General features: G+C 42.2%; 1 protein-coding gene and 1 long non-coding RNA gene across 5 annotated transcripts; one reads left to right on the forward strand and one right to left on the reverse strand.

Moving 5' to 3' along the window:
* The first annotated feature begins 14 nt into the window (after nt 1-14).
* On the forward strand, nt 15-17,779 carry LOC310673091. The gene is made up of 5 exons (XR_014508837.1): nt 15-569; nt 1,173-1,344; nt 8,377-8,445; nt 10,003-10,051; nt 17,194-17,779. It is a non-coding gene; the product is annotated as an uncharacterized lncRNA (long non-coding RNA).
* Nucleotides 1,986-21,144, reverse strand: HMMR (hyaluronan mediated motility receptor). Of its 4 annotated transcripts, XM_083430790.1 has the most exons (19): nt 20,358-20,444; nt 19,136-19,194; nt 18,907-19,005; nt 17,894-17,967; nt 16,732-16,821; nt 15,064-15,252; nt 13,417-13,497; nt 12,794-12,894; nt 11,073-11,144; nt 9,571-9,749; nt 9,115-9,233; nt 8,478-8,650; nt 8,005-8,121; nt 6,594-6,752; nt 5,940-6,086; nt 5,430-5,529; nt 4,299-4,475; nt 2,736-2,898; nt 1,986-2,153 (listed from the first exon to the last, which is right to left on the reverse strand). In XM_083430790.1, exons 3-19 carry the CDS (start codon nt 18,908-18,910, stop codon nt 2,110-2,112), a joined length of 1,989 nt encoding a protein of 662 aa, XP_083286916.1. In that variant the 5' UTR covers nt 18,911-19,005; nt 19,136-19,194; nt 20,358-20,444; the 3' UTR covers nt 1,986-2,109. The 4 variants fall into 4 exon arrangements, with proteins under 4 accessions (XP_083286916.1, XP_083286914.1, XP_083286913.1 ...); XM_083430788.1 differs by lacking the exon at nt 19,136-19,194 and having other exon boundaries at nt 20,358-21,144; XM_083430787.1 differs by lacking the exon at nt 19,136-19,194 and having other exon boundaries at nt 8,478-8,626; nt 20,358-20,509.
* Between the last annotated feature and the right edge of the window lie 141 nt (nt 21,145-21,285).

Raw genomic sequence — 21,285 nt, forward strand, 5'->3', positions numbered from 1 at the left:
GAACACGTCGAGCTCACTCACTTCCCCCCTCCCCCCTCCGTTAATCCCCGTTGGCAATGTCTAAGCGTTCAAGCTCCTTGGCCGTATAGCTGTAAACACTCTAGTCTTCTTGCTTCCATTTACCGCACACGTATTTCGGCTTACCCTTCAGTCAGGGGCCCTGTTTGGAATGCTGTTTATTTTATTTCTTAATTAAAAAAATCTGCTTTCAACACGCAGACCAGCACTGCAAAGTGTTGGGCATCATGCAGCAGCCTCACATTGTCAATTTAAGCACAGGTCGACCTTCCACCTTGGCTCAGGCTTCCAAACCTACCCACTGCCAAAATGAAAATAACATGTTTTTTTCCTGGTGCCGGATACTGTTTTCTTGTACAGCTAGAGCAAGCGCTGCAGTGATGTGCTAATGCAGGAAGCAGTCCTGGAACCAAAGTAGAGCAAATGGGTGAGGCATCCAGCCAAGAACTGTGATCTGCAGCAAAATGGGGAAATTGACTTTAAAAATTTGTGGCATGGCATACCATGACAGCGTCTGTTTAAATAAACTTTGTTCCTGATTTTAAAACAATGTAAGAATGGGGCGCTCTGCAAATGGCAGTGAATAAAAGCGGCCAGTGCACAACAAAAGCCTTTGTGGAATGAGGGTGGGTTTTTCATTATTACAAATCACCCATTTCTGAAGTGATCCTTGGGGGCAGGGGGGGGGGGAGCCAGTACAGTGGTATCTCTGGTTACGTACTTAATTCGTTCCAGAGGTCCGTTCTTAACCTGAAACTGTTCTTAACCTGAAGCACCACTTTAGCTAATGGGGCCTCCTGCAGCAGCTGCTGCGCCGCCAGAGCAAGATTTCTGTTCTCATCCTGAAGCAAACTTCTTAACCCGAGGTAATATTTCTGGGTTAGCCGAGTCTGTAACCTGAAGCATATGTAACCTGAAGCGTATGTAGCCCAAGGTACCACTGTATAGTAACTTGACTTTTGAAAAGATAAATGTTAGAACTTTGTCTATATTTTTTAGTTCATCTGCTTGTTTGGAACTTCTTGCAGGGGAGTGCAGCTATTGTATACCCTTGACTGAAGAACAGTACACTCCTATCTGGGATGGTTGTCCTCTGTCCGTAGCACTTTCTCATTTGGAAAAAAGCATGTTTGTTCATTTTTATTTTGTTCCAGGATGGGTGTGAAGTAAGGAGCACCAAGCCTACAAAATTTGCAAGACTGAGTGTCCACGAGTAGAATTTGAGAACTAGAAAAAATGGAGGAAGGGGGAAAAAGAAGAGGGGATTGCTAAATCCTCTTCTCTGCAACCCCGGAAAGTTGGGAAATCTTCTGGAACAGCGTTAAGGTAAGATAGAGGGTTGCGTATGTAAAGGGGCCTCAGCAAAAATGGCTTCTCTTTTGTCTTTCCAATGGGAACACCTGCTATATCTCAGTCTTGTGAATAAAAGTAGCCCTTCTGCTTGCAAAATGCAGTCTGGATGCAGCTTCAGAATCACTAGGGCCTTCAGAAAGACCGTTCAAGTCAGATTACTGGTAACAAAGTCTATTTCCAAACACATTATATTTCCACGCTTTCAAGCTCAAGAAAAAAATTCCAACATCTTAAGTATTACAAACCACTTTATTTTTTCAAAAAACATAAATTTAAATTGCCAGTATCTAGAAAGTAGCACATTCATAACTGAGCTATTCTAACATAGAATGATAAAACCGAAACGACTGTTTCAATTTCTAAATTGCAGAAAGATACAATACTTGCATAGCCTCTGTTACAGTAAACAAGTGGCACTTGGGATACATAGCCTTGTAGCATTGATTTTTACGCAGCAAGCATGACATGTGTTTTTAGAATTTAAACACCTGCAAATATTAGATGTAATGGCACATAGAAAATGTCTAATTGGGTCCTGCTGCTACCTCAAGTATGTCCGTGCTATGGCAAGTTTCTCTCTAGGCAAAATAAAAAAAGGACACTGTGAAAGGAGATCTTTAATAGTTGCTTTAATTTCAAGAGATTTTAAAAGTACATTTTTAAAGACACCATCCAGTTGAATTTAAAGGTCAAGACTTGTATTATGTTCACATATGAAGCAGCAACATTGGGTTTGTTTCATGATCTGTTCATCAGAAATAAGGCTGGATTTTGTTTGTTACCTATTGTACAGAAAAGACATTGTTAGATACTTGAAAAAGCCTTCTTAGTGACCGCCTGCCTGTGCATGACAGACATGAACAGTTCAGAAATAATGCAGGAAATATTAGGATGGAAATACAGATCAAGAAAAATCACAGGACTACTGCTAAATAGCCATGTGTAAGTCTCTAAAGCCAGGGGTGGGGACCTTTTATGGATCTGCAAGCCAGAAATTTCAGGATCCAGCCTCACAGGAATTCAAAAGCACATGTACCGCCTAGGCAACAGATGCATGAAGGAGTTCCCTGCGAGGTGGTAGAGATTAAACCTGCTTTGTTTTGCCAACACACTACCTTCTAGGCTTCTGATTGTGCACTGGCAACCATATCTCTGCCTGACCTACATATAATCAGGTGTGGGGCACGTTTTTGTTATTTGGGTAAGCAATTACTTGCACCTCAGTTCCATTTTTGCTTTACTCTTCATTACATAATTATAAATTTAAAAGATAATACAAATTAAAGAAATAAGGTCATTGGAGTATTATCAACATCCTTAAAAACACGAGAAATTTGAACTGTGGTGTATTTATGCAGACTCACTTTCTTTAAAAGGTGTTTTTGGATTGACATTTTCCTTGGCAGAATGCTGAAAAGCTTTAGAAGGATCGAATCGCTTGATGCCTTGAATCGCATTCAGTTGGTCCTCGAGCTCTCCACGAACTTTCTTTTCCTTTGCTACTTGAGATCGTAGTTTTAATACCTCCTAAAGAACAGAAGACTTCAATGTAAGTTAAACAACAAATTTGGTGACAACATGAAAAGATGTGGCTCAAAACTGGTTCAGTTAAACTTTATCTGACTTAATTCCACTCAATCTGAAGGCCTAAAATGCACAACAGCTTAAAAATTAACTCATGGATTGTGTATGAACAAACAATGTTAGCATAAAAAAATCTAGTTTTAATATAATGGGATCATTGGGAAAAGATTAGTCCTTGAAGAATGCTCTTTGACTCCCCTGCACTCCCAAAATTTCATTAGGCAGTACAACAGGAAATTCTCCCTTACTTTTACCTGCAAATAGGTCCTAGCTGGTCTCACTTTACACTATTGTTGGCTCTGTTTCCACATCACAGTAAGCCATATTAAAAACACAACTCTGGTAGCATACTGATACAGGCTCAAGTTTGTCATGCTGCCTGGCCTTGTGAATGTTTCTCTCCAAATAAACTATGAGCAGGAAGCCAAGAACAAACCTTGTTTACTACTACAGTATTGGTTTCCATCTCTGCAAGCAAACCATGACCTGGGTTTGAGGCATAAAAAGAACAACGGGAGCTGAATGAGAACTTTTCAGCACCTATTCACATTAAATCATTGTGTTTAACGTGACATGTGAACCGGGCAACTGTAAAAATCCATTAGGCTTTATCAGCTTTTAAAGATATCTACATCAAACAAAGCTCTAGGACACATTCAGAATCTTCTGTGGCTATGACTATCAGAAAGCATATGTTCAGCTTTTAAAGGACTAAACTCAATGGGTCTAATTGCCCAAAAATTAGGAATAGCAAAATAAACTCCATCTCTATAAATCACATTGTCTTTGTTCCGACAGGCATGCACCTCAAACTTTTCTCAGCACAGACCTTGAAATGGTAGACTCAGTTTGGCTGGCTTGTGGTTTCTTTACATCCTTTTCTGCAACACTCCCTGCTGCCCCCAGCCAGGTGCAAAAATAGTCATCTGCATCCTGCCAGTTGACAGGAACTTGTCCCTCCCTCCCTTAAATGCTATTTTCTTTCAATTCACATGTTTATTTCATCTAATTCTTAACCCACCCCCTTCAAACAAGCAAACCTATGGTAGGGTACATTAATCTGAAAAACAGGCAATTCCACTAAAAACCTTAAAAGAATCAGTATAACAGCTACTCCTTATGTATTGTCAGTGGCTCAATATGTCAACAATCTACCATAAAAAGCCCGGCTGGTGCTGAAAACATATGCATTTCTTTGTACCTCATGCCATCTCCCCTACCCCTCACAGTGTCAGGCTATTGCTGGATTTTTTCATGGCCCCCATTTTGCACCCAGACTGATGGGTACTCAGCCTCCTGAGTTTGTTTTGCTCCAAGCCATAGCAATGCTGCATATCACAAACCTGTTTCAGTTGTGCATTCTCTTCTTTCAGTTTCACTACATGTTTGATTTTCTGCTTCTGATTCTGATGGCCCAACAGCTTGGCATATGCGTCACTAAGTTTGTTCAGCTCTTCTTGAGCAGCACCATTCTCATTCAAAAGGGCATTCTTCTCCGCCTCATATGCATCAAGTTGTTTCTGAAATGTAACATTTAATATAGGTTGAACTACAAGCGATCAGCTGGGGACGCGGGTGGCGCTGTGGGTTAAAGCCTCAGCGCCTAGTGTTTGCCGATCGTAAGGTCGGCGGTTCGAATCCCTGCGGCGGGGTGCCATATCTCCTTGTATCATTGTCCCAACCAAAGTTGCCTCCCCTAAATATTGCTATTTGCTCTGCAGAAGAAATACTTACTAGTACTGTAAACTGCCTGGAGAACATTTGTTACTGGGTGGTATGAACATTGTAAAAGGAAAAAAGAGGGGAAATGTCACACTGGCCACGTGACCCGGAAGTGTCTTCGGACAGCGCTGGCCCCCGGCCTCTTTGAGTGAGATGGGCGCACAACCCTAGAGTCTGTCAAGACTGGCCCTTACGGGCAGGGGTACCCTTTACAAGCGATCAGCAAAACTCGAGTTGCTTTCAGATGCTGTGTCCTTACTGTAGAACCAATTCAATAACGAAACTGCCAATTATCCCCCCCCCCCCACACACCCCGGATGAAATCCAACATCAACCCCTCATCTGCTTGAGGGTCCCCAACACTCCAGAGAAGTTTCTGGAAGGCATAGAGGGCCGTAGAGGGGAAAGGGAACTGCACATGTATGGTCATCACTGAATTTTACCCACAGCTAATAGTGTTTAAGGCAGGGGTAGTCAACCTGGTCCCTACCGCCCACTAGTGGGCGTTTCAGGATTCTAGGTGGGCAGTATGGGGTTCTACGGCACAAGCTGAATCCTCCTTCCATCGAGCTCTGGTGGGCGGTAAGGAAATTTTACCATCAAGAAAGATGCATTAGTGGGCGGTAGGTATAAAAAGGTTGACTACCTCTGGTTTAAGGCAGCGGGAGCACCTGGAGAGTAGTGAAAATTCCAGAGTTTATTTTGGTATTTTTTGCAGTATCTAGACTCTTAATGGCTTTAATCAGACTAACCTGAAAGGGTTTGACTTTATTAAGCAGGTCTTCGTACTGGGTACGCCATGTTTCCAGGCTCTCTCTGCAATCAGCTTCTACTTTTTCAGCAACAGTTCTCCTAAGGAAACACAAGCCGTGCAATTCATTCCTCATTTCAGAGATCCAATTACCTGATGCAAGACCCAGGGGAGCCTGCATTTGGGGCATCAAGGAGCATGCTTTTACACCTGCTTCACCCTAGTCTCCTTCCTGGGATCCTTATAAAAGAGGAGCTATGGTGGGAAGGTGGCTGCCCAAAACTTTATTTCTGCTCTCTGGCATTCTGGACATTCTTGTCTCTAGGTAGGTGGGGGGGACATGTATATTTTTCATACACACACACACACACTTGTTGGTTTGTGTGTGTTGGGATTTTGTTGTCTTAATTTTTGTAAGCCAAGGTTATTGCTCGAATTTCACTTAACCTTTGTGAGCCACCTTTTTGGCCAGAACACAGCACAGAAATAAACTGAAACTTGTGAAACTTACCTTTCTGTTTCAAGTTGCTTTTTAAAATATTCACTTTGTTCTTCAAGTTTTGCTTGCAGATTAGCAATTTCCACAATATTTGATTCTTTGATTCTTTTTATTTCTGCATCTTTTAATGCTACTTTTGTCTGGGCATCCAGAATCATCCTGGAGTGGGTAAAGGGAGGGAGGAGAGCTTTTTAAATTCTCCGCCTGATGGATGGTCAGCAAAAAAATAGAATGAACATATAGATAAATGGCACAAATTGCCATGAGAGTCAAGTACTAAAAGTCAGTCAAGAGTCAAGTACTTTGACTAGATCCTCACTTTGTAGGATCAAATCTGTTACACAATTTACACACTGGTACAATGCGAAGGATTGGCAATTATTATTATACAAACCCTATCCTGTATGCATGCTTTTCTTTGATACGACCAAGAGACAAGACTGCTCCCCTCAGCTGTTATTTGGGCCTTTGGAGATGAATATGTAGCTTATTATGTCTAAACCTTTTGATTGGGGAGGGGGGGAGATGTTATAATTTATGATCTGTGCTAGTGACGAACAACTCTTTAGCCTAGACAGGCAGAAATCTGGCTGAGCAAACACATGTAAATATCATCCCACTTCACCATCAGGTCTATTGGGTGAAATTTCTTATCATCACCCTTACCTTGCATTTTCTTTCTGCGCCATGTCTTTTGCAAGCTGCGCGTCTTCCATCTTTTGGGTCACGTGCTGCACAGTTTTGCTCATCTCAAGTAATCTGTCCTGCAGGGCCGTTTTCTCTTGTTTGAGGGATGTGATTTCTTGGATCACAAAAGCTTTGTAACTAAGAAGGGTTACAATATTTACATTCCTGCTTGACTCGAACACTGCGCTCAAGCTCTCCTTTGCCATGCCTTACACTTCATGCTTTGCCCCACCCCCACCTCTGGCATTGGTCAACTCACTCTTCCCATTCCTCCTTGCCTACATGCCAACAGCTTAGATCGAGTCGGGGGGGGGGGGGGGAGAGGATAAACTTCCTTCACCGGTGCAAACTATCTGGACAAGGGTCACGCTGCTTCAGAGCTCTGCACAGCAGAATTCAAGTCACTTGAATTAAGATTTTATCAAGGGCTTAATGCCAATTTCCTCATGTGCCACGCAAAACCCCATCATGCTGCTAGTCAAATAATGCCTTCCATTTTTCTATCCCTCCTGCATCAGGCATGGGAAGCCTATAGCCTTCCAGATGTTATCAGACTCCAACTCCCATCATACCCAATCACTGGGCATGCTACTGGGATATGATGATGGGCATTGGAGTCCCAACAGCATCTGGAGTGAGCAACCATTTATCCACTCCTGCCTCCTCCCAAAAGGGAGACTAGCAAGGTTGGTGTCAGCTATTAAATTACCCACCCACCCTCATTTCAGCAAAGTTAGTTAAATATATTGAACCTTGTAAGACGGCAACAAGGTAGTCCATACTCATTTTATGGCATATAAGAAGCAGCAATACCAGGGGGTAGATGAGGTCAGGGGAAAGGGACTGCCCTGCTTCTGCTACTCCTAGATGCTTTCCTTCCTCCCCAGCACCACCTGCCTTTTGGGAAGGATCCCAAAGAGAGAGTGTGTCTACTACTGTTTAACAACACAAAATCCTTTGTTGCAGAAGCAAGTCAATGCACATGCAAGATGAATGTGTCTGCAGCAGTTTGCCTTGATAAAACTCTGGAACTGGAGTGGGGGACCTGAAACCCTCTGCAAGTGTTGAGTTCAGATTTGTGTTAATGGGAGATGAAAGCTGAAATAAATAAGAATCATTGGGGGGGGGGGGTGGACACAGAGAGATATCCAATGCAGCACAGCAATACCCACAATTTGCTTTGCCCATCCCATCACCATGTCCTGACTTGGATGTTTTCATGGGCCGAAGGAAAGGGGGAAAGGCCAATGTTCTAGTTCATAAGACCAGCATCAACCAAAATAAGTGAACTGTGAAAGGGGGAGAGAAGGAGACAGAGGGGAAACACACCATTTACACAAGAGCAGAGAAGAAATGAAAGCATCCACTTACTACCCAAAGACTTACGTACGTTTCAAATTCAGCAACGGTCTCCCCAAGCCTACACAGAGTATTGCTATGCTCTTCTTGCATCTTCACAACGGTAGTTCTGCGCAATGAACCTAATTTCTCCAACTCTTCAGTTTTCCTGAAATGGGGAGTGGTGAGTAAAAAAGTGAACAGCGGTATTTTTAAAGAACAGCCCCCAAAGCTATTCAAAATTTTATGAGCCAGTGCCCCCAAGTGCTTGTTTCTGAGTCCAGTGCAACCTTTCCATTTAAGTACCCTAGTCCTTTTGAGTTAAAAGCAATGTGCACAAAATGGCTTAGTGTGTGTGCTCTCTCTCTCTCTCACACACACACACTTTTATCAATATATGTCATGTGATCTTTTTCACCTGCAGCTTGAAAGACTACAGTTCAGGTACAGGTTTGCTCACATCATCTGCCATTTGTGAGAACTATGTCTAAATGTAAGTATGCAAATCACTATTTCTCTACACACCCTCTCAGTTCTGCTTCCAGCGCTGCTAGCTTCTCAGCTTGGCATTCCTTCACATTTTCCAAGTGTTTCACCACCATCTCAACTTGGTCTTCTTTAGCATGCAGTCTCTCCAACTCAGCCATGGTTTCTCTCAATTCTCTTTCCAATCCCTGACGCAAATTAGCAGAAGCCACCTGAAGTGGATTCAACAAACAGCATGTAGCTCAAGTGAACTCATTAATTAGAACAATCCGCCAAGTTATCCTTCCTTCTGATCATGTTCTGCTTCAACCCAACATTCTCTGCCACTGCTTCCTAATTTAAGAAAGTATTCTAGATACAGATGTTATTTTCTGAAGCTATTTTGATGAAATTTTGAGACACTACCCCACCACATATTAAATTTCTGGGTAAATATAACACAGCCCAACCTCTCCATGGCAAATTGGGGTGGCTGATTCAATAATCTGAGACATACCATAACTCAAAGCTATGCCCATTATACTCCAATACTGCCAAGAGTGAAATAGGTTATGAAGCTTCAGAGAATGTGAAATTGCAGCACAAAATCTCCAACAGTAATTGTTCTTTATCTGCAAATGGTGACTAGCGGGATAAAACTCTTCAGCTGTCTAGACTCCTGCTCAGCTTTATTTACATTATAGGCTTCCTTCTGCTTTTGGCGCTCCTGTTCTTCTTGAATCAGTTTTTCTTTCAGAAGATCTATCTCTGCATTTGCCGTTTTCTCCTTTTCTCCATATTCAATTAAGCATTTCTCTAAAAAAAACACAAAAAACCCCCACAAAGTTACACAAAAAAACTGCTTGGATATAGGTAGAGTTTTTAAATTCTAATTGTTCTGCTCTGCCATTCGCAGTTCATTCCTAGATTCCTGCATTTGTGTCTCCAAAGTAAAAGTAACATACAGGAAGAGGTTTGCTTGGCACAATGATTTCCGCTACCAATAAAATAAAAATAAACTGCCTCATAATACTGTGCACATCAGTCAAGATTAAACTTGGAGCTGTCGTTGAGAAAATGAGAGCCAGCTGACGTCTGTTTTGAAAGTAACGTAGGCATATTTGGCCAAAACACACTGTAACTTTATGGTCACCTTTTTGCTGTTCAAGCAACTTGCATCTTTCATGCAGGTCTTCAATTTCTATAGACAGCGTTGCTTCTTTCGTTTCAAGAGTATTTTGCAATGTGTCAATGTCCTTATTCTTGGCTTCTATTATTGCCTCTAGCTGGATGACATCCAGCTTGTATTTATCAACTTGTTCTGAAACATTGCTGTTGGGGAGAAAAAAAGAAACACATGATGTTCTTAGTTTACAGTAGGTTTACTCTGGCAAAAGTTAGATCTCAGCTCAGCAACTTCCACTAGCTTTGCAATGTAGTGAGTCTTATTTTAGGCCCCTGTAGTGCAAGCAGTCTCTTCTGAGAAATATTCTGAAGTAGTCACACTTTACTACTGCTTGAAGAAGAGTTCACAAGACTATCCTGGTAAACCTGCCCTAGTTATTTTTGTTTTGTTTATTTTAAGGTTATATTTAGCCTGCTGCTCCTTGATTGGTTCTTCATTTCATCTTCAGGTAAAGACTTGGATCCCATTAACATCCTCAAACTCTCCAAACCAGAAACAGAGGTCACCCAAGTCCTATAGAAGTCACAATGCTTGAAACAATTGCTGGGACTGAAATATGCCAAAAGGTTACCCCAACAGGCCCTTCTGATTTTGTTGCTGTTCCTAAAATGCCCAAAGATGCATTTAGGACAGGTAATGGCTCTCTTGCAGTTTTAGAAGCTTCTGGCTGATGACTCCTCAACGTATATTATTCCTTCAAGGGGGGAATAAGAGTAGCAGATATCCACAACTCCAGTGTCTAAATGCCTTCCCAAATAAACATAAGCTGGTATGTTAGCCAAAGATATAGGAATATCAGCAAACTGCATTTTCTAGTCTAGCTTTTCCCAAACTGGTACCCTCCAGATAGAATCCAAATCCCATCAAACTTAGCTAGCAATGCCACTGGTCTGAGATAAACAGATGCTGTAGTATAGCAACATCTTGATGACATCTGGCTGGAGAAGACAATCTTAATTAACCATAATCTCTACCCTTATAAATGATGGATGTACCAGCATCTTGGGTCAGAACAGCTACCTACAGGTAGTCTCTTCTTTTCTCAACATTACCATCAATGCTACCTCAAGATTCATCAGTAAGCCAAAATGGACACTTGTGGTCCATCCCATCCACAAATGCCAACTGAAGACTGGGGCACTTCTCCAAACCCTGCCTTCACTTCCATAGAACAGCAGCAACCTAGGCAAAAACCCAGCTTTTATCTCAGTTAGCATTTGTGACACCCACTCTGAGAACCAGCAATGGACTTGTCACCTCTAAAAACGTAGCTCGTGGACGTTATGGCTTTGGGAACCACTAGCTTCACACTTCAGTTTAACAAGTGCAGACAAATGCACAATTAGGCAAATTCAAATCTTAGGCTTTTTGTAGAAATAAAACGCACAAGGCCAAGTCCCAAGGTTCCTTTACCAGACAGTGCTTGTGTCAAAGCTGTGAAAGTAAGATTGTAAGTATACTTGACTTACGCAAGTTCTGCAATGTATTCCAGGAGATTCTCTAAGTCACATGTCTCTTCAGTTTGCCTTTCACTTGCTGTCCTAAAACAGAATGAAAATGTATGAGCGCATGGCATAGGGTCTTTAGAAACTCGATCAGAAAAAAGTGAGTGTTAAGTTTTCCAAAAGGAATGTTTGTTTCAGCCATGTAGGGGCCTAAAATATGTAGTTAAGTTCTCAACCGGAAAGTACAAAATAAACAAGAATTGGAAATAAGCAGTTTCTTTCCTAGGGTATACAGAAGATCAGTTACTTAGAATCCTTACTACAGCCCAGGTAGCAGCTGAGCATTACAAAGTTGAAAACCATTGCAGAAGACCAGGTGCATAAAGGCAAATAAGTGTTCCCGATTGTAAGAGAAAAATAAGGCACCAATGTCACCTTTCTGAAATGTGTTTTTCCATTAAAAAAATTATGTGGATATATGTTCAAAATCATGGCCCATGTCAAATGTTCACTGACAATTTAGACATACAATCTCTATTTCTATCTAAGCATTATTTTATCAGTATCCAAGGATACGCAAAGCCATAGCAAATAAAACCTACAGACCAACTGAACTGTGGAAAGCAGCAGCTTGGTGCTGCTCATGTTATCGCATAATGCTTACAACAAGCAATAGAGGCCACTCAGTAGACTCCATCCTTAACCACTACAGGTTAAGACAATCACTCTGTGCTGGGTACTTCTGGACCATTGATATCCCTACAGTCATCATGTTCAAGCTCTTTTCTTAGCTGTTTCTCTTAAAGGGAAAGGCACTTAGGAGTTCAGGAGTCACAGGAAAAAGCAACGCTAAATACAAGGACAACACCCCTCTTTCTCTCCACTCCCAGCTAAGCCATTGTTATAAACAGAGGTGCTGATTTCGAACAGAAATCCATCTGGGTAGAATAGTGGGGAAGTTTATTTCAACATCTGATTTTAATTACTATTGATTAAATGGCTCTCTAGTGAGCAGATGGTCACTCAAGATGTCCAACTAGGACATGGTAGTCAAAAAAACATGATATGGATACAACAACATGGATACAAATTGCTTGGCCACTCTAAAAGATTCCAACAGAGCATTATTGCTAACTAAGGAGCAAAGTGGAAGGACATTCACTGGAAGGACAGATCGTGAAGCTGAGGCTCCAATACTTTGGCCACCTCATGAGAAGAGAAGACTCCCTGGAAAAGACCCTGATGTTGGGAAAGATGGAGGGCTCAAGGAGAAGGGGACGACAGAGATGGTTGGACAGTGTTCTTGAAGCTACCAGCATGAGTTTGACCAAACTGCGGGAGGCAGTGGAAGACAGAAGTGCCTGGCTGCTCTGGTCCATGGGGTCACGAAGAGTCGGACATGACTAAATGACTAAACCAAGGAGCAAAGTAACTGAAGCTGAATGGACTAGTTGAAGGAAACATACTATAGCTTGCAAATGTATTTCACTGGCCACTCACCTGCACCAAGTCTGAAATATTTGTGTTAAGTAATGCCTCTATTTTAAAAAGAGAGAGAGAGAGAGAGAGAGAGAGAGAGAAAGCCTTAAAAAGTAACATTTCGGTGTTTCAGAAAGCAGTTTGCCGTAGAAGATGGTTACCGACTCTTACCTTTCAAGACCCTTTACACTTAAAAGGTTAGCCTGCTAAAGTACCACAAAGTTAACAAAAACGGTTGCTGCTTGACATTTCATGCAGAAACTTACAGTTGCTCTTCCAGCTGTGCTACTTTTTCCTGTGACTGCTCCAAGTCTTTTTGAACTTTGTGCAGTTTTGTTTCTGTGTCTTCCTGTTTAACGGGGCCTGTCTAAAAACCACACACATAGACATTACACAAAAGATTAAAACCTTAAAAGATCATCAAATCTTCCCTTATTCAAAATTTTCAAGTTTAGAAGCAATAAGTCAACCAATAAAAGGAACCTAACCTGAGCAATGTGAACTCTCCCACTGTTCAATGTCTACATTAGCAATTTTGAACTCTCCCTCACCGATGGATTTATAAAGAAAAACTGTAGTCCTAGCAGATCAACATTGAGGGTGATATTCAACTACTGCATCCCATCAGGACAAGGGTTTCTTGCTTGCTCAATAATACTGACCCCCCCCCTGCCAAATTTGAAGGAATCCCTGAACAATTTTTCTGGGATGTGGTGGTGGTGAAGGGAAAAACATCCTTTTGTGCAAGGAGAAATTTTTGCACTAACGGAATGAGACTTAGCATTACATTAGATTTCACCCTCCCTCTCCCCATAAGCCAAGAAATTTAAAGTCTAAATTATACTATGACAGATATGGTTTTAATCCCAGTCTGAGTACTGTAACTCACCTTCTTTGCATTCCTAAGATTCCGCAGCTTCATTACCTCTATCCATAGCCTTGTATTCTTCCGCGTTCCATCTTCGTGGAACTTAAGGGGAGAAAGCAGGAGAGAAGGAAAGTTTTCTTCTCAATTTTAGTTCTGATCTTTAGGAATCTTCAGGGGCAACTTAGCTAGAACAAATCCTATCTAGCCAAAATTACCCTCTGCCATTCTAGATTCCAGTGGGAACAAATTGGAGTGTGAGCCTACAGAACTGTTCAAGGTTGTTAAAACAAAAGGAGTGTGTGAAGAGCTCCGAAAGGACCTCTCCAAACTGAATCGGTGGTAAAACAGCAAATGAAATTCAATGTAAACATGTAGAAAGTGATGCACACCAGGACAAAAATATGCTCGGATTTCACATGTTTACTCTTGGGTTCTGAAATGGCAGTGGCTGCCCAGGAATGAGACCTTGGGGTCATAGTGGATAGTTTGCCGAAAATGTTGACCCAGTGTGTGGCAGCTGTGGGAAAAGGCCACCAAGTTGGCTTTAAAAGAGGATTAGACAAATTCATGGAGGACAAGGCTAGCAATGGCTACTAGCCACAGTGGCTCTGCCACTGTCTCTGAATACCAGGTGCTGAGAATTGCAGGTGGGCAGAGTGCAGTTGCGCTCATGTCCTGCTTGCAGGCTTCCCACAGGCATCTGGTTGGCCACTGTGAGATGGATCTTTGGCCTGATCTAAAAGGGTTAATTTAAATAAAGAGAAGTCCCCTTGCAGTCAATGAAACTTATTCTCATGCCTTGTGTGTTCAGCAGCCTTGCCCAACCTGATGCCCTCCATACTCCTTGAGCACTGGCTATGCTGCCTGGGGCTGATGGAAACTGCAGTCCAACACATCTGGAGAGCATCAAATTGCAGAAGGCTATTGCAGGGCATTACAGCCTCCAGCACATGCATAAACCCGTCCATTGGAAATCAGTGCTTTGAAGTGCACACAATACGTAGTTACTTCTGTGTTCATCTTTTCAATGCCAATGTGTCCTGATGAAAGGGAACTTGCGGCACAAAGCCCTCACATTTTAAAGTGTGTTAAAGGGAAGAATATCCCATGCTTAAGTTTGTTACTGTCCAAAGTCACATTAAGTAGATAGTGAGACAATACAGTCAAACCTCGGTTGTTGAACATAATCCATTCCGGAAGCCCGTTCAGCTTCCGAAATGTTCAGCAATCGAGGCGCAGCTTCCAGTTGGCTGCAAGAGCCTCTTGCACTTGAGTTGGACATTCAGCTTCCGAAAACCGGAGCATTTATTTCCAGGTTTTCGGCATTCGGGAGCCGAAACGTTCCAAAACGGAGGCATTCGGGAGCAGAGGTTTAACTGTATAAACCCCCAAATTAGTATTTACTTGGTAAAATAAAGGCATAATTGTAACAACTTAGCAGGGCCACCAAGAAAGGTGGAGGAAGGATGGACACCATCTCTATTTTTTTAACTACACAGATGATAACATGTTTGTGAAATTACTGTTCACCCATTGTGCCTTAAGGACAGACCCATTCAGGCACAAAGCTTTGCAGGAGGAAACTGCCACCAGAAGATAGGTGCTCATCCTGCCTCTTAAAGAGCGGCCAAACACCACAGCAGCTACATAAACCATAATGATATGTACCTTTGATTTCAGTAATTCATTGGTCCTGATCAACTCCAGCTGCTGCTTTTCCAGAGAAGCAATATTCGCCAAAAGTGAGGTTTTCTCCCTAATTGCAGCAGACAGCTTTGACTCAGACTTTGCAAGATCTTCCTCCAGAGCTTGCAGCCTTTTATCCTGCTGGCCACGTTCTCCAATCAGCACCCGAATCTACAGTAATATGCATGAAATTAGCTGAGAAATAGTTCCAGGAAGCAAGGCCCCCCTCCCCCCCAATATTGTTTCATTACTAGTTAAAATTCCAAAATGTTCTCGTTATAAGTAACACAATTGAATTAATTGTCCCAGGGCACTTGCAGATTGTCATTATTTTTGGGTGGGATTCAGTCCAGTGTTAGAAACTGAGAAATGAAAGCTGGGACCTAAATGGCACCTTAAAACTAGGTTGTGGGCACAACATCAGAATGTCTGGGCACGCTTTTTTATAACAAGAATACAAAGCTGAAAATGAATGAACTGCAGCTAAAATATTATGTTCATTTTTCACATGGTCTAGTCCTTCCCCTCCCCAATAGTCCCCTCCCCTAATATCCTTAAGGGGGTCTCTTCTCCAGTCTTCAATGAGTATGTAGAAGTGAGGAGGCAGAAAAAGGTCCTCCTTTCCTTCCACTCTGCAGTTTTAATCTGAAATCTTAGGCACAGTACTGCGCCCAGAGCTCAGAAATTGCTAATGAAATTCCCGGTCACAAAATGCCCCTTTAACAATGGGAGTTTCGAACAGTGATTCAGTTGCAATGCCAGCAAATTCAGTTTGCCACAATTACAGCTGTTTGGGAAGGCTTGTGTCACAAACCCACTTCCCTGAATGATCAGAATTTTTGTGATATAAGGAAGTGGTGGGGAAATGCAGTGGAACTGATGCAATGTCATCAAAGCTTCCTACAAATACATACGAATGAATGCTCAGTAAAGCAAGCTGTCTGAATGGAACCCCAAGTCACCCACCAGAGCAATAATTCACATGTCAGCCTTTATAAATGATTTCAAAGTAGTTTACAAGTAAGCCAACCATAAATCCAACATTACATATAAACAAAGAACTATCACTGAAACACTCCAGACACCTGTAACATCAGTGTCAAAATGGTTTATGATGTTGAGTTTGATGATAGCCAGGTGACTTAAAGGGCCTTGGGTACTTCCAAGGGGAGTTTCCTATTGTGTTGACTGATACACAAATTGATTTGGCCACCCACTTATTTAAACATCACTAGGAAATTTGGGGAGACAGTAATGACACTGAGGGAAAATGCTGCACGCCAATATATCCAGTGTCTTGGGTCAAATTATGTAATAACATGTCAAATCTTTGGCTCTCCAACAAGCCTGAAGAGGTTTAAGAATTGAGACCTAATAATAAAATAATAATAATAATAATAACAATAATAATAATAATAATTTATTATTATTTATATGCTGCCCATCTGACTGGGTTCCCCCAGCCACTCTGGGCAGCTTCCAACAAATTAAACGCATTAAGCACAGTAAAACATCAAACATTAAAAACTTCCCTATACAGGACTGCTTTCAGATTCTGCAAACCTATTCTAAAAGAACCAGAGATGCTCACACCAGAAATGCAATACATTTATTTAAATAAGCTACTAAAAGAGATGGTGGTGCTCATACCTCCTTTTCCAACTCCTTGCATGTTTTCAAGTCTTTTTTGCTGGCCAAATCCTTTCCCGCTTTCATTCCCGAGCTGTTTGGCTTTAAATTCTAGAGGCCAAGAAAAAAAGTTTGTTTCATAAAAGGGCTGAAACCTAAAAACCAATTTCCTTTTTATTTCACCCACACTTTATGAGCACAGCTTTTCAGAAGTGCAAATGCAACTTATCCAGCAGACAGTTGAGAAATATACACATGCTCCTTCCCAGTTGCTGGGAAAAAATAATTCCCCAAACTTATATGCATGAAGAAACTCCTAAAGACCCGTGATCTTTCGGTCTATCTCAGTTTGACAGTTATAACAGGCTTTCAAAGGACTGCATTTGTAAAGAAAAAACTTTAGCAAAATTATCCCGGGTGGGATGCAGAGTTTTGTGGTGCTTACCTTACTTTTATGGGTGTGTGCCTTTCCTTTCATTCTAGAAATTATCTCACCAATTGTCTGCCCTCTACAGCCTTCATGGGTGCCCATATTTCAATTAAAGTCCAGGGGAGGAGGTCACGAAGAGGCAACTCTTCCCACAGGACTTTCTCAAGTCAGGAAGCTCAGACAGCCAGGGAGGCTGCAAAGGACTGGAAAATGTTTGCTATAAAGTGTGCATATATATAACGCTCCACCCTATGCCATCTTGCAACAATAAGGTAAGCTCGAAACCTACATCCATAAAAATTATAGAGAAGTTCTATTGAGTTTCAAGAACAAAGCAGAAACATAGAAGCTGTTATGTACTGAAGTTCTCACCCTGGACCAGCAGGGGGATACTGTAGATAGTTATGCAAATGAAGGATCGAAAAGTGACATTCAGTGATTGGATAGTTTGTATGCAAATGAAGGATCGAAAAGTGACGTTCAGTGATTGGATAGTTTTAGAAAATGGCAACAGTTACATTGTTCTGGAGCTCTATATAAGCAGGCTGACTGAGCTCCTCAGCTTAGTTCTGTTCCAGCTTACAAATAAAGAGCTGCTTTGGAAGAATCACTGTGTCGTCTGATATGTTCGCCCACAACTTAACAGAAGCCATTCCCCAGGGAGAAAAAATAATAAAGAAAAGTTAAAGGGCAGATTTTGACACAGCACTAGAAAAATGCCAAGGGTGACGCAAGCTAGAATATGAATCCTACTTTCGAGTCAAGTTTTCTTGCAGCAGTTGATGAAGGTTTCATACTGGTAACATTCTGCTGAATTCCTGCATCCTCTATGAAAAGAAAAAAATAAGAGAATTTTTACCAGATTCCATCTCCAAATTATTTGTTCAAGATCCTTAGATGTTCAGCATCCATAGATGGGAAACACAAGAACAATCCATGAAATGCTTGTGGACAAATGAAATGGAGAACCAAGTGCATTATCCATTCAATGTAACATAGAACCCTGGCAAATCAGGGTTCCACTTGCACAAATATAAACCAATCACCCCTGAATTAGAAGAGGGTGGCAAGGTTGCACTATTGCACTTGTCTGTGTCCCCACATGAGAAATTCCCATCTTGCAGAACCCCCTGAAAATGGTTTATGTTTCAGCCATTTTAAAAAAAGGACTAAGCAGATGTACTTCTATTTCCCAGGTGTCTCACTTAAAACTTTATACCACCATTCCCACATTGTCTCGACATCACAAAACAAACATTGACTATAAGCAAATCTACTTTGGGGCATGGATAAGTGCCACAGCATGAGAGAAAGGAGAAAGTTGGAATGACTACCTGTAAGTAAGCTAACATGTACACAAGCACAAGTCGACCTCTTAGCGTTATTTTACCTTCCATTATTCTTTGTGTGTTTAGACAAGACAGCAAAATGAACAAATTTATAACTAAACAAGTAGGAATCCAACAAACAGGAGCTCTAAAGCAGAAGGACAGTAAGTGTTAATGCACATCCATAACAAGCGCAAGTCATAACTCCAGCAAAAGCTCCTAAACCTCTCAGTAATGTGTATATACATGAGTGCTGACTGCGCACATGTGAGTCCAGGTACACACGCTTAACACTACTGGATGTCATTGACAAACATGGAACATGGTTAAGAATGGAAGATGAGAGCAGACTCTTCATGCATGAAGCGCAGATCTGAAGCTTGTTAAAGAAGCATCAAGCAAGCATTTGCCAATCCAGCTTTTTCACGATTTCATTACCCATATGCTCTTTGAATCGTTGGGACTTGTCAAAAGACACAGGTCCTTTTGATGGATCTGAAGCTTTGACATCATAAGCGCCTGGTGATGGGGCACAAGCTAGATAAGGTGGGAAGAAGGATGAACATTCAGCAAAAATCAAAGCCCTGATTTTAAAAAAAACCATTTAAAATATATATATACATTTTGGATAGCCAACTGTTGCAGAAAAAGCTGAATTAATCCTTACTGCAGTGTTTGCATTCATTACATTGTGCACTGGGGTTCTTTCACCTCCTTTTCATATTTCTGTTGAGGAAGGGAATATATTTTGATAATCTCTGAATTCCTGATAAAATAGTCACAAGATGAAAGGGTAGAAATGACCCAATTCAAGGGACACTACAAACTTCAGTCTGCACCAACTAAATCAATAACAATGATTGTGAATGCGTTATCAGGGCCCATTGAGAAATAATACAAATATTATACAATGTAACCATTTGCAATATTGTAATAACTTGAAAAGAAAAAAAAACTCCAGCCATTTCCTGGTGCCTTAAGAATTGCTTTAAAAGTCAATTTTAAAATGAAGGGGGCAAAACTTAGGGCCAGTTCTACTATCAGCTAAAGAAATACAAAGGAAGGGAGCAGTAGCGATGTGTTGGAGGACTAAACTCCATGTGCACAAGGCCTGTCTGGCACCACGTATGCCAGCTGGTGCCTTTAGGTGCAGTGAATGACCCTGTACCATCACCAATGTTTTATTATTATTATTATTGGGTTTTAAAAACAAAAATAATGTACAAATAAGTATACCAAGTTTTCTCATCTCATTTGTACAGTATATCACAAAAATGGCATAATAAATGTGGAGTAATATCTACAACATATGGTTCATTATTAGTGGTCAGTGTATGAGTTCTTGGTTCATGAATTGCTTTAAATAACTAAAAAAAAAAAAAATTTCCAACACGGCTACCTACCTGAATTTAAATAACTAGGAAGAAAAGAGGGGGAGGGGAATGGTAAGTGGGGTGTCGTCGGGTGGTTATGCTTCTGTTCTCCTACTTACCATCACCAATGTTTAAGATTAAGAACATTTATACATGGAATGGGAGGCAGAAGTGTCTTGCCCTTTACCTCGGACAGCAAACCATCTTGAGCCAGTCATACTAGACTACAAACAGGTTGCTACACAAGTGAGATTGGACTTTGGACAAGAGAAGGCCAAACATCGCCTTCAGTGGGGAAGGGGCACAGAATTAAGTGGAGCTTCCATGTTCAGAGGCAGCGTGCCTTAGAGAAACGGGGACAAAAATAGGTGTGTGTGGGGGGGGGAGGACTGGGTGGTGGACTAGACGGGCTCTCAGCAAAGCCCTGGGTAGATACTCCCCGCTGCTTATTCACCCCCTGCGCTCTTTGGAGATGCAGCCGAGCGCCCCTTCCCCACCTCCCGCCCCTTTACTCACTTGGTGCCTCATTGAAGCGCCTGAGAGGAGCCTTCGGGAACGACATGGCGAACAGCAGCGTCTGCCCAGCCTGCAGCGAGCAGAACGAATTCAAAAAACTGCGGCGCCCCGCCTCCCGCGTCATATGAACTCAACGCAGCCAATCAGGAACGCGCGCCGCCGGCCCAGAGGCTTCCACTGGGAGGTGTTAGCGGCAGGGAGGCGGGGCAGGAGAGGGGGCAACGCAGAGATAGAAAGGGGAAGAGAAGCCTCAGAGCAGTCCTGCGGCGGGACGGCTCAGAAGCCAGTCCCCTGGGCTTCCTCCCAGGAAGGCGGGCCAAGAGCGACGCAGTCTCATTTAACGGCCCCGCTCTGCCTAAATGTATAGGGAGGGCTCTGACGTGGAAATCTATAAACGGTCTGGGAGGCGTAAGCAAACGAATTCATTGCACGGCGAAAACTCTTCCTATATTCCACCCGTTTTCGTTGTAATAGTCTGATTTTAACGCGCGTGCTCCTGTTATACTATAGGCGACAGGTGTAGTTTACTGATCCAGTTGCGGGTATCCAAAGCGCCTTTCCTTCTGCGCGCCTCCAGCGGGATGCATCCGCGCATCGTCCGGGGACGCATTCTGAGTAGCGAGCGCATTGCACAAACGAACACAATTTGCATTTCAAATCAACGACAAGTAGCCTTTGCAAATATGAGTGGCTGGGTGGGGTTAGGTACAACTTTATATTCTCCAAGATGTCCGCCTTTCCTTATATGTAGAACATTTTTTTAAATGGAGACTGCTCTTATTTTTCTAGCTCTATGGGCAGTGGAAAGCTGGCGGAAGTGGGGCAGTTCGAGGACCACTTCCGGGGACGGGTTGCGAGGCGGAGGGACGAGGGCGCATGCGCCCTTTCCCCGGCGCTGGGGTCGTGGTGGGGGGAATGAGGCTAGGCG

This window comes from Podarcis tiliguerta (genome assembly GCF_965153285.1).
Source record: "Podarcis tiliguerta genome assembly, chromosome: 2".
NCBI classification, from domain to species: Eukaryota; Metazoa; Chordata; class Lepidosauria; order Squamata; family Lacertidae; genus Podarcis; species Podarcis tiliguerta.

Bases quoted from the DNA above. Each gene is read 5' to 3' on its own strand.
- HMMR (XM_083430788.1), bottom strand. From the start codon at position 20,481: ATGACGCGGGAGGCGGGGCGCCGCAGTTTTTTGAATTCGTTCTGCTCG. The intron at 6,753-8,004 runs GTACGTAAGTCT...AACCCTTCTTAG, and splicing joins ACCGTTGCTGAATTTGAAAC to TTACAAAGCTTTTGTGATCC. The intron at 6,087-6,593 runs GTAAGGGTGATG...TACCCACTCCAG, and splicing joins GCGCAGAAAGAAAATGCAAG to GATGATTCTGGATGCCCAGA.